The sequence below is a fragment of the Paroedura picta genome, chromosome 3, assembly GCF_049243985.1.
Source record: "Paroedura picta isolate Pp20150507F chromosome 3, Ppicta_v3.0, whole genome shotgun sequence".
Taxonomy (NCBI): domain Eukaryota; kingdom Metazoa; phylum Chordata; class Lepidosauria; order Squamata; family Gekkonidae; genus Paroedura; species Paroedura picta.
Genome location: NC_135371.1, coordinates 46697023 through 46709933, shown reverse-complemented (window position 1 = coordinate 46709933; position 12911 = coordinate 46697023). Strand labels below are relative to the sequence as shown.

The following is a 12911-nucleotide window of genomic DNA, read 5'->3' as shown; positions in this document are numbered from 1 at the left end:
CCAGCTGGAAGCGCTCGCCATACCCCCTCCCCCCCTCCCCTTCATCTCGCCGCCTGCGCCAGCCTAGGACGGGAGGCCGTGGCCAAGCCGGGCGACGCTGACCTGAAGGGCAGAGGGGCGCGCAGGTTCACTCTGCGCCATGCGGGAGGGCCGGGCACGACCTTGGGGGGCTCCCTGGCTGCCCTCCTCCCTCCCTCTCTCTGCCGCCGCCGCCGCCGCCACCGGCCCTCCCTTCTCCCGCGCTGCGCCTCGGAAGCTTCCCGGGCGGGAGCGAGGAAGCGGGCGCTCATGCCTCCGTCTCCAGGGCGGCGCCCGCAGCTGTTCTGCGCCCTCGGGCTGGCCGTGGCCCCGCGGCGTCCAAGCGGGACCCATCCCGACGAGGCCCGCGCTCTTCGGGCCCGGCCCGCCGCCTCCTCTCCTCGTGTGCCCGTTGGCGCGCCCCGTCGCCTGAACAGGCTGCCTCTGCTGCTGCTGCTGCTGCTGCTCCTCTGCCCAGCAGGCTGGCGGCAGCGCGGACCGGAGTTGGGACGAGGAAGGCGGAGAAGCTCCCGGCGCCGACGGAAGGGGGGGGGGGAAGAAGGAGGCGCGCGCGCGCGCACAGGCTCGAGGGGGGCAAAGGGAGACCCGGGAGCTGCTTTGCGTTTGGGCAAGTGAGCGCGGCCGCAGGCAGGCGAGGCAGGCAGGCGCGCCCTTCCCCCCCCCTCTCCCTCCTCCCTCCCCACCTGGGCAGCGCCGAGGCCGGCGACGCCAGCTACTTAAGCCGTGGCGGGGAGCAGCCCGAGGTCACGGCAAGTAACTCCGGCGCGCCGCGGACTGCGGAGTTGGGAGCAAGTCGGGCGGGCTGCAGTGGCGCGGGGCTGTTGCCAAGGACACCGGAGTTTCCAGGTCACCCAGCCGCCTCGCCCCGGAGCCCGGAGGGATGGAGCCGTGACTTTCGCCCGCAGCCTCGCTTTATCCGCTCGCCCGCTCGCCGCCCTCTGCCCAGCACGCCCGCCGACAGCAGCCCCGCGCCGTGGACGGAGCAGCCATGGCCGGCCTCTGGAGGCTTCTGCGGACTGTCGCGGCGTTTCTCGTGCTCGGCTGGACGGCCGGCGGCGGCGGCGGCTGGGGGTCGGCGGCCGGGGCGCAGCAGCAGATCCCCCTGTCCGTGTGAGTGTCGGAGGCACTTTGCAGCCACGCGGTGGAAGGGGGGGGGGAGGCGCGGGGGAGATTTTGGACGGGGACCCCTCGCCTTCCTGAATGTCTTCCCGGCTCCCGGCCGAGCTGCAGGAGAACCGGTTTTACCGCGGCCGGCGGTGGCCGGGGGGGGGGGGGTGCGGCGAAATAAACGGAGAGATTAAAAAAAAAAGACACATCTCTGGATGAACTTTTGGCTGCTGCTGCGCGGAGCCGCTCGAATCACTTCCTCGGTCTGCAGCCTTGCCTAAAGTGCTCCGGGATGGTGATCTTGCAAAAACCGAGGCTCTGGCTCTGCGCTCCCACTCCACTTTGGCGGGAGGGGGGGGGAGCGCTCAGTGGCAAAGTTTATTTTCAGCAAGTTTGAGAGCAGAGCCCTTTCTCTCCCCCTCCGTCTCCCGAAACAGACCTGCCTGGAGCTTCTGCTTAGAGTAGTGACACCTAGGCCTGTTTGAAAAGCCCTGCACAACTTGAAAGGGGGAAATGTGACCGGGGAAGTTTCAGTCCAGGAGTGTTGCTGGGTGTCACTGTGTCTCTCTCTGTGTGTAGCTCAGCATTAGGTGCTATTACAGTTTCCCCTCCTTTTCTGTCCTTGCAGCGTCAAGCTCTGGGCCTCTGCTTTCGGTGGGGAGATCCGATCCATCGCAGCTAAATACTCAGGGTCCCAGCTCCTGCAGAAGGTAAGCCCCCCCTCCCCAATCAACGCATTAATTTAGTACTGGAAACGGAGGCAGATTTCCTATCCGAAGCAGACAGGAAGAGCATCTCTGGGCCAGAGGGATGTCTTTTCTCTCCTCCTCTCTACTTTTCACCGCCTGCTGCCTTTTTACACACTGCAGAGTCGGAGAGGCTTTCCACCACTGAACTGGTTATTTTTAGATTACTCCTCTTTCCAAATACAGCCCATCCAGACAACTTGAGTTATCTTCGGTTTAGAATGGAGCTGTATTTGTTTAGCTTCCTGGGTGGGAATTATTATGTTATTAGTACCAGGGTTTCCCCCCTGCCACCCCCTCATAAGAAAGTTCTTTCAAGAGGTAGTAAAACTGGCATATTTTATTTTGCTTTCCCCAGCTGTACTTCACTACGCTGCAAAAAACCCTGAAGGCTTGACTATTGTTTGTCATCTCTGCAGTTTTTTACAATCCTATTATTCCCCCAATCATCTCAGGCCAGTCCTGGGATGTATTACATCATTACAGATAAGGGGAATGAATGTGGTTATCTTCCTGCTCAGCTGCACAGCTGGGTAATAAGCTTGTGAAGTAGTGCAAAAACTTGAGGAATTGGGCTAAGCCCCCCTAATTCTGAAGAGTAATGAGAAAGGAGAAGGGAATATTAGACCTGCTATCCAAGCCTCCATCTGGTCTTGTTTAAACATGCAACCTTATACTAAAATTCCAGCTTGAGATAACGTGCATCGATGGGCGATGGCGAATTAAAAATAAACGAGAAATGCAGTGCTTTTGGGAAGTTGAAAGGGCTTCCAGGACTGTGGATCCACAGGATTTAAAAGCACGAGCCTTTGAAGGAGAAATCCGGGAGCCATTTCTAGAACAGAGTATGAAATGACTCCGTGTACCCGGTTAAACTTTAAAGAGGGATAAAACAAAACATGTTTTTAAATCTGAACAAACAGGGTGCCATGTATGTATGGCGAGGTTTCATGCCGTTCGCAGTGGTGAACCGAAGCAGCCTGCGGTGTCCATGAGAAATGGTTTGACATGCTGGATGCTGTGCTGGGGAGGCAAACAAACTTTTATGCTTAACCAATCACAATAAGGGCAGTTAAGTGTAGCAATTAGTAAAGGAACGTGACAGCCGGAAAGAATGCGTGGCGGTTCTTCACAGTGCTGTTCAGCATTTGGGTATGGGAATTGGTCAAAATAGAATGGTGACTGTGATACACATTGTGGGGGGATTGCTAATATACCATACAAATGTTTCTGAGCCATAGCAGGTTTTTATAAACTGTTATAGAATACTCTGGTCCTAAATGGTCCCCACACTTCAGGTCTTTGCAGGGTACAAAAGGACTCTCCCTTCTTAATCCTTATAAAATCATATAAAAATCAGAATGATGTAGGCAGAGGTCTAAACCACAGCATATTTTGTCCCTGTCATACAGATCTCCTAGTCTCCTGAAAATGCGTTCTTTCTAAATAGCACCAAATACAAACATTTTTAAAATGTCTCCTTTGGTTACAATTTCGGCACAAGAACTCCCTCCCCTCTTTGATCTCTTGCCATTTTAAGCAAGGAATACCTCTTTTCCAAGTCTTTCAACTAAGAGAAGAATCTTGATGCTTTCCAAATGGTAGCTTTTATAATAACTCTTTTCTGTTTGTATGCCATCCTTTTGAAATAAAGCATCTTATCTCAAGTAGTAAGATTTCTTCCTATTGGTTGCCGTACTGCAGTGTCAATAATCGGAAGCGACCACAATGCTCATTTTCCGTTCTCTTAATCATCTTTCAGCTGCATGAGCTGCACACTGCTTATTTCTGCTGCTTTGCAATTGTGTATTTCATTTCCATCTGGAGGGTTTGTTTTTTTTGGGGGGGGTTGTTTGTTTTGGTATTTCATAATTATGTGAAACAGGAAACGCAAGTGCTGATACGGTATGTATTCCAGGTTTCTTTGCTGGCAGTGGCTGTTTGTGCTGCCCTGGTCTTTTGAGGGCGACAGTTTTTAAGAATAGGTGTTGTACAAAATGATTTTAATTTCCATGTGGCCGACCGTATTGCAAGTTGAGCTGTCTGTTGCTGCAGCACTAGGGCAAGAGGTCCGTTCAAAATGACTGTTGGTCTCAACAATACTTTGTACTTCGACCATTGTTGAGATTGGAATGTACCGGGCATTTTCAAATGTGTGTGCGTGTGGGGATGAGGTGGGGTCCGAGCATGACAAAATAATAGCACACCAGGGAAACAGTAGCCCCAACAGTTGGTGAAATTACATCACTGCAGCATCCCAGATGTGAAATCCTCACCTAGAGTCTGCGTGTGAGGAATCTGTTTGGATTTGAATATTGTTGTGAGAGCCAGCCCAAGTACATTTCGGCTCCCTCCCACACACCAGCATTGTGTCTCTGTCCGTAAAACAGTACTAATGCCAGGACTGGAAACCCTAAAATTTCCTAGAGATGCCGTGCTAAGGTGCCATAGAAAGATATACACGGGTAAGGCGGAATTGGTGGTCACACAATATGATTTTCTAGGCAATAAAGACCAAATCAGAATGCCCTGAGAAGTGTGCAGATATATCCTAATAAAGGGATGGTTGGGTTTGCTAGCTGTGTTCGTTTTGTAAAAAGCAGGGGCGCCTCCTCGGGCACAATGCGCTTTTAATTGCAGGTACCCTAGTTGATATTTTGGGTTCAGCGGCTAATTGACATTACATTGAGAATGAGAACTTAATAGACTATTTCCCGAGACAGAATGACAGGCAGCTTTTTTCGCTGGTTGGTGAACAAGAGAGAGGGCCGTTGCTCTGCAGTCTTGTAGCCACCAAATGTAGCAGGGCAGGGGCAATGCTCAGCAGCCACAGAAGGGCTTGCCTTGTTTTGTGCCCTGTGCTGAAACAGCCTGTGTATCCATCCAAACTTATCTTCTGACTGATGTTGTATAATCAACACCTCACCCCCTGAAATGTGCTCATTTCAAAGGAATTCCTATTGATCTCTGTGTATTTTACTCCCACATCAGTATACTTCAGATCAAAGCCTAAACAGAAAGAGGATGCAATCCCCCAAAGCACTCTGGATCAATGGCACAAGCCCCTCCTCCCATTCATTTCAATGCAGCCTAGGTAGATGGGTCAGTTTTCTAGAGACAAGGTCTTTCCAATTCTGCATTTCTCCCGTTGCTTGCCGAGTGGCCTGAAAGGGTCATTTGCTCTGTTTTTCCGCAATGAGCCTTTTGCTGAAAGCCGGCCGTCTTCTTTTTATTCAGTAACATATTTCGAGGGGGGGGGGGCTTTAAAATAAATGAGAGCATCCTTCCTATCGCAAGCACTGTTGATTTTTGTGTATCTACCTGGAAGCGAAGCTGGTGCTTTCCCCTGTCTGCCGCATTTCAATGGCAGGAGAACACAATGCCTGTCTTTGCAACGTGGCTGATTTTCCAGTCCAGATTCCAGTTGTCATGTAGATTTGGCACCATAAAATAAATAGTCTACATACTGCCAGGAGAGAGATGCATACTTTTCACTGAGTTGGCAACCACGGCTGGGCTCTCAGGTTTGGCTGCAGCTTGACAGAACTCTTCCTTTAGTTATGAAGTTTCGAGAGGCTGCTTGAATAACCATGATTTTAATTGCGCATCGCGAAAGGTGTTCCTTTCATGTTTCTATCCTGGCATACCTTTGCGGAACCTCATTTTCAGAATATTATATGTAATCCATCAGGGCATTCATTTCTTTTCAAGTTGCAGTGAACTGTGTTCATGGTGGCAAATGGTGATTTGAATTACTATAACCCTGCATGACAATACCTCAGTGTAATAGGTCACATTCTCACATTGCAGACTAAAGGCTGAAAGGGGTGGTTATTTTGGCTGATGTGGACGAGGCTGAATATTGAGAGCTGCTTGCAAGTATTCTAAAGTTGTATAATTATGAAAATTCATAAAAAATAATAGCCAGGAATAGCCATATTCCTTGAGTCAAAATATCTCTTTAAATATATCACTTATTTCCCCTCTAATACCAGTAACAGACATGTTCATATACTGACAGGATGATCCTTAGGCCAGATTTTGAAATGTAGGGTTAAAAAACAACAACAACATATTTTATTAATCATAAGAGGTGAAGAATAAGTGTAGTGTAGGTGAAATCTTTAATAAAGCAATTCCACATGTAAGAAAAGTATTAAAATATTCTGATTCATGTATGCAATTGGACTTTGAGTTCTGTAAACATTAATGTGGATTTTATTCTCTTTCTCAGTTGTGTATAAAGAAATATTTCTTTTATGTCCTTGATTCAGGTCTTTTTCATGTAAGGGTTAGTTTAAACTTAAGTCTGCACTGCAGGTGTTTCTTGGTGCAGGGGGTGAGCTTCTGTTGCTGACAGTGCACTTGCCTCTGGTCATTGGCTACTTCCAGAGCATTCTAGGCACATCTAAACCTAGGTGCCTGGGATGCTTCTTGGACAACTGGTCTCTCCCTCAGACCAGGGAAAAACATGATTTCTGTCACCTTTCTGGACCCTCCCTTCAAAATAAAATGCTGGGGAAAGCCGAGCATTCACTTGTAATGATTATGTGTGGGCTATTTCTCAACATGAAGGCTATTGTGTAAAGAACTAAGCAAGCATACTATGTGCTTCTGGAATCATCCGGCTGAAATGGACAAAGGCAACAGTTAAAATACTGAATCAAGTGGGCTTTTACCGACACATGCAACTGAAGTTTGGGTGAATGAGTATGATGGGCTTTTCGTCATTGCTGGGTTTCACATGGCCACTGCACCTGCACAGATACATGCTGGCAGTGAGAGGTGACAGCTCTGATTTGTTTTATATAGGGAAAAAAACCAGGCAGTTCCCTCGAATTGAAACTCTGCTGTTTTAAACAATAGGAAGATTTTATGCTCCCCTGTTGATTAGTTGCCTGACATTATAAATTCTACCCTTTACAATCTGATAAGAATTAGGTTTCTTTGTACCCTGAAGGAGTCTCAAAGTGGTTTGCAGTCACTCCCCTTCTTCTCCTCACAACAGATTTCAGGTGAGTAGCTATGTTGGTCTGATGCAGCAGAACAAAGTTTGAGTCCAGTGGCACCATTAAGGCTTTGATGGTCTTAAATGTGCCACTGGACTCAAACTTTGTTCTCCCCACAACAGATGTCCTGTGAGGTAGGTGATCCCGAGAGAGCTCCAAAAGAACTGTGACTGGCCCAAGGTCACCCAGTTGGCTGCATGTGGAGGAGGAGGGAATCAAATCTAGTTCTCCAAATTAGAGGCCGCTGTTCCCAACCACTAAATAACACTGGCTCTCCAGTACTGCCATTGCCTCTCCTTCTGATAGAGATTACCACCTCTGTGTCTTCCTCGCCCATTGATCACAGAACACCAGTGTTGTTCCACATTCAGAGCTCAAACCAAAGAAAGGCTGGAGAGGGGCCAGCTGGACGGTATGCCACAAAGAATGTCAATGTGGTGTAATGGTCATCTGCCTAAGATCTGGGGAATTCAGCTGTGAATCCCCAGATTACTGTAGAAGCTCACTGGTTGGCCTTGGACCAGTCTTGCTTTCTCAGCCTAACCTAACTCACAGGATAGTAGTTGTGTGAATAAATTAAGGAGGGGGAAATTAAGTTATGAGCCATTTAGGGCAGGGGTAGTGAACCTGTGGTCCTCCAGATGTCCATGGAGTACAATTCCCATGAGCCCCTGCCAGCAAACACTGGCAGGGGCTCATGGGAATTGTATTCCATGGACATCTGGAGGACCACAGGTTCACTACCCCTGACTTAGGGCATCCATTGAGGAGAAAAGCAAGTTAGAAATTCCTAAATAAATTTGAACTGGCAAAGGAAAATGCTTTATTGAAAATGGGGCAAAAGGCAATGGATCAAGTTTTTATACCTGAGCAGGGGAAGGGGGTAAAAACTAATACAGAAGGAAGGAGAAAAAGCCATTTTCTAAAAAGGAGTGTTAGAAGTTAATTGGCAGGAAATTGTGAAACACAACAGGCAATGGTTGAAAGAGCAGAGCAAGGAAGAAGCATTGAGTTCTGGGTCACCCTCCTCAGCTGAAGTTAAACATAAGCATCTTGCTCAAAGGCTGTGTCCTGTCCCCCTTCACGCCCCATCCTCCATGTTCACAGGATCATCAACCGGCATATTTGCCAAAAGAAAGCAGAGATCTTGCAGGTATCATTATTTGAGAGGATTATTTGTTGCATTCTGGTTGGTCGAAGCATACCAGCTGTAAGTGGGGGAATCCTTCTTGTGACCCTTACATATAAAGGGCAGCTGGTCTCAGACCAAACTTTCTCCTGAAGCAGGGCGATGGGGTCCTGCAGATTTGATAAGGGAGTCGTGTATCAATATGGATCTAGACCTTTTCATTGCAGTGATACAACTGAACCCGTGGACCAAAAAAAATGGGCTAGAGGTTTACTTTTTAAAAATGAAAGCTGGAAATTCAGACAAGAGATCATTACAACATTGTGACACTAGAGTGCAACAGCAATGACAGATTTGTTTAAAGTCTCTCCCCGCAAAAAAATCCTCCAGTAGCATGGTAAAAAAATGCTTGCTGATTGAGGAAATTGTGTACAAAGTTCATGTCCAGATGCTCTGTTGCCAGAGTGGGTGCCTTTTTGTTTGGGGTGCTGATGACGGGGAACATAGAATCCTGACCCATATGGATGCAGCCAAGATCTGGGCTGGAGTTTTCTTGATTTGCAGTCCAGCCTTTAGCTGCTACTTCTTAAAGTAGGCTTCTACTTTAATCTAACTCCATAGAAATCAGTGCAAAGATTGCACAGTGAAATCTCTCAATCCAGGCCCTTCATTATTTAGATTTTTATGTCTTTTTTTTACATCTTTGTTCATGGGAATATAATCCATCATGGCAATGGAATATAAGCATGAAAGCTGGTGTTGACATTTGCAGGTGATCTTTAGGGTATTTGTTGGTAAATGTGCTTTCTGATTGACAGAACACTGATTGCTCTGATGCTTTTTTTCTTGAACTGAGCTCTCTCTCTCTCTCTCTCTCTCTCTCTCTCTCTCTCTCTCTCTCTCTCTCTCTCTCTCTCTTCTCTCTCTCTGTCTGTCTGTCTCTGTGTGTGTTTACTGTATCCCACTGTACAACACTGTCATTTTGTTCTTTTTAGAATGCAAAGATTGAGAGGTTGGAATACAATATTACAACAACGAGTAGCTTGAGTTCAATTAATATTCAGCGAGTGCTTCTGATTCATGCAGTACATCTATCTTTAGTTTTAAAACACATAATGGTGACTTAATTTTTTCAAAGTTCGTTTCATATCAAACTTTGCCCCATCATCTTGACATTAATTGCTTTTTCTTTCCCTCTCTTTGGAGCTTGCTGTTCTTCCTAAAAAGAAAAGCTCCCCCCCCCGCCACCACCACCATGCTACTGGGCTCAATGCTGTCATCATTGGGAGAGGGGGGTGGGTTGTCAAGATTAGAAGCATTACTAGAAATTAAGGCAAGGCATGAATGACAGACTTGTTGAATGCCAGCGTTCTATTTTATGACCGTTTTGGTGCCCAGTTGGAAGTGTGCACTACAGCGATATTGAAGATAAAGGAAATGTCATTGGGGGAAAAATTGCAAGTATAAATAGTGCTAATCAGGATAATATCATCACTTAATCGCAAATTATAGCTAAAGAGTTTACCATCTGGGGGGTCAGCATAATTGTAAAATTAGTCTCTTGCTAAACTTAAAGCAATTACTTTATGATATGGAGATGTATGCAAAGACGCCAGGGGTGGTCTTGGTGAGAAGGAGGGGGCTGATCATAAGTGAAGAATAGGGCCTTCCACACGCAACTTCCTCTAAGCAAGATTAAAGCATCCCGCTTTGACAATGTGGGCTCTTCAAAATTTACATGGCATTTTCCCTTTGGATTTTGCTAATATTCACCCAGAAAATATAAACAGCAGCAAGTTATTACTATAAAGTCAGGAAATGGGATGTTATAATAGAGATTTAATGGCTTAGGATTCATTTGCTATCACATAACAGCGTGTGAAGGTTATGCAACTCGCGGTACATCTCCTCTAAGAGGTGAGCAAGGGAGCAAATGAGACCACATCTATTCTAGTCCCCTTTTGTGCAGTGTGGCATAACAAATGCAGTGTTTCCAATGGCACGTGAGATGCCTTCAGCAGGTCTCTGGAGAGGTACCATATGTGTTTTCTGGAATTTGCTGCACAAACAAGACCTTATACCACCTTTTAATTGCATGTGTGCAAAACAATAAAAATATAAATACTTTATCAATTATGTTGTATTTTATTGGCTATTTTAAAATTGAAACCTCTTTTTGAACATAAGACCAAAGCACAAAGCCCTTTAATGGAAAAATAACATCAAATGAGAAGCCAAATAATAGACTTCCATCTCTGGGTGGGCCTTCCTATTGAGAATGCACTGGATCAATTTATTGGACAATATTTATCTGGAAATAAAGTCAGTACAGGGATTATACCTCCTGCTACTTCTAAGAAGGGAAGCATTTTGCAAATAGTTATAAAACTGTGAACCACCTTCAATCAACCAATTAGTCAATAAAACTGTAGCTGATTTATTAGCAAAGGAAAATTTTAAGTGAAGGGGCTGGGAGTCAAGGGCAAATGGTAAACTTTTTGAAGCTGACTTGATTCTGCTGTGGCAGTATAAAACATAATTGCATCTTCATTCCTAACTATTATCATTTACCATTCTCCATATTTTCTAGGTGTTATCTAAAACTAGCAAAAATGCCCATTGTAATTTAAAATGCAACAAGCACTAGTCTTCTCCCTCCCCTCCTCAGTTCAGTCCAGGCCGTGGTGTACCTTGGAGTGGGGGAAAGCACTGTCGGGGACTTGCCTCCTTTCTCTTGCCCCGGCCAGGCCTGCTAAGGCCTGTAGAGACTGTGGATCTTCTAGGGGTGGGAGGGGGGGACACTAATGGGAACTCAACTCCTCCTTCCCCCCAATCCAGGCAAGCTTGTTAAGGTCTGAAGAGGCCATGGTGGGCCTTCTCATGGTGGGGGAAAACGCCTCCTCCTCCCCCACACCAGGCAGGGTTGCCGAAGCCTGGAGAAGCCCATGGCAGGACCTCTTGGGGTGGGGGAGTGCTAGCAGGGACTTACCTCCTCCCCCCCCAGGCCTGGAGTGGCCGTAGTGGGCCTTCTCAGGGTGGGGGGTATTGCTGGTGGGGACAAGGCTGGTGAGGCTTCAGTGGGCCTTTTGGGGGTGGCAGGTGCACTAGCAGGAATTGTGGCCTCCCCCCCACATGCTCTCCCAGGCCCTGCCCCTGGCTTGTGGTCCCAGGCCCTACCCCCTCCTCCCAGCTTGCACTTGCTGGCTGCCTTACCTTCACAGTCAGTCGAATGAAAGGGGATGCGGCCAAGGGCAGGACATCCTACATGACTGGTTGTTCATTGGATGGACAGCCAATCGGGCAATGAGACCCAACTCCTCACACCAACGCTTTCCCATTTTATTTACGGTACAGATTATAACCCTAAATCAGGCTAAAATAATACAAATTAATCAGATTATTAATCTAATTTCTTGTTATATATGTTTTGAAGTGTTTTATTCCAATTAGCAGTAGCTTCTTTTTAAAAACAGGCCCTGCCATTTGTTGCAAAGCAGGGACTTTGGCTTCTGCTTTGGGGTCTACAGGCACCTGAGAACCCCCCCTCCCCCCCCCCCCACACACACACACACACACACACACACACACACTGCTAGCTACTATGTTTCCTGGTTCTCCTAAGCTAGTTGTGGAAGGCTCCTCTATGGTTGCAAGAAAAACCCCTTCTTTCTTTTCTTGTAATAACCAAAGCAGAAGTTAACAGCTTCATAAAAGCCTGCTTTTTCCAAGTGGTGTATATATATATGTGTGTCCGTCTAATCTGAAGCTTTCCAGCTAAAGTAATATAATTGTTTACGATAATTGTTGATCACATAAGTAAGGAGGCTTGCAAAGAAATAGGCATAAAAATAAATTTCAAAAAATTAATTTGCTTACTTTCCACCCTCTGAACTTTCTCCCAGAAGCTTTATTGTGAAATGCAAATTAGAAGCATTTACTGTACTTTCAACTCCAGCTCATTCCAGACTGAGGAAGTCAGCCAGGAGCTGCAAGGAAGCTTCTGGGGATAGCAAATGAAGGGAAGAGGATCTCTGCAAGGAAAGGGCTTTTTCAAACTTATACACACACTTTAATTTATTAATCAAGTGTCAAACTGGACATTTAAAATGGAACTACAAAGTCTCCCTAATCTGGTAGGTTGCTTTAAAGGGATATATCTTTATTTTTTTAAATGGATTGAAGCTGGCAAAAGTGAGGATTGGGAATAAAGAAAAAGCCTGTAGTGCAGAGGGGGATTTCCACCCTGGAGAAAGAGAGTTGTATGCTCGGCCCTTGTATTTGAGAATCCTGAGTAAGCTTGTGTCCAAATGCAATCTACTGCTGATAGGGCTGGACTGTCTTCAGGTGGGGACTGGAGATCTCCAGAAATCACAGCTCATCTCCAGACTATCATGATCTATCCCCTAGAGAAAATGGTAGCATTGGGGCCTATGCCATTGTCCCTCACCTTCGACACAGTTAAGAGCGGCAGCCTCTAATCTGGAGAATCGGGTGGGATTCCCCACTCCCTCACATGCAGCAGCTGGGTGACCTTGAAATAGTTGTATTTCAGAGTTCTCTCCGCCTCACCTACTTCACAGGATGTCTATTGTAGGGAGAGAAAGGGAGGGTGATTGTAAGTTTTTTTGAGACTCCTTCAGATAATAAAAAGTGGAGTTTTGAGGGGAAAAACCCTCTCCTCCTCTTCCTCTTCCTCTTCCTCTACCTTCTGCCTCTAAACCCATATTCCCTAGGTTTCACCATCCAAATCTTTAGGAATTTCCCAGCCTTACTCCTGAATTTACTTACTAACTGCAAAAATAGGACACTATAGTTGTCCTGTGGTAAGGGGATAGTACTCAAGTGATGTCATGCTGTTGTCTTGATGGCTATTTATTTTTC

General features: G+C 46.6%; 1 protein-coding gene across 4 annotated transcripts in view; it reads left to right on the top strand.

Moving 5' to 3' along the window:
• Positions 1-1010: 1010 nt before the first annotated feature.
• CACNA2D3 (calcium voltage-gated channel auxiliary subunit alpha2delta 3) overlaps positions 1011-12911 on the top strand; it is a 774612-nt gene continuing 762711 nt past the window's right edge. For 3 of the 4 annotated variants that reach the window (XR_013229020.1, XM_077325515.1, XM_077325514.1), the window contains exons 1-2: positions 1011-1149; positions 1775-1856. Coding sequence is in view for 2 of the 4 variants with exons in the window: in XM_077325515.1 (XP_077181630.1) it covers positions 1028-1149; positions 1775-1856 (204 nt within the window). In the remaining 2 variants the exon portion in view is untranslated. Of the gene's footprint in view, positions 1150-1774; positions 1857-3776; positions 3798-12911 lie in introns of those variants that run through there. The other variant, XM_077325516.1, reaches the window with a different exon arrangement.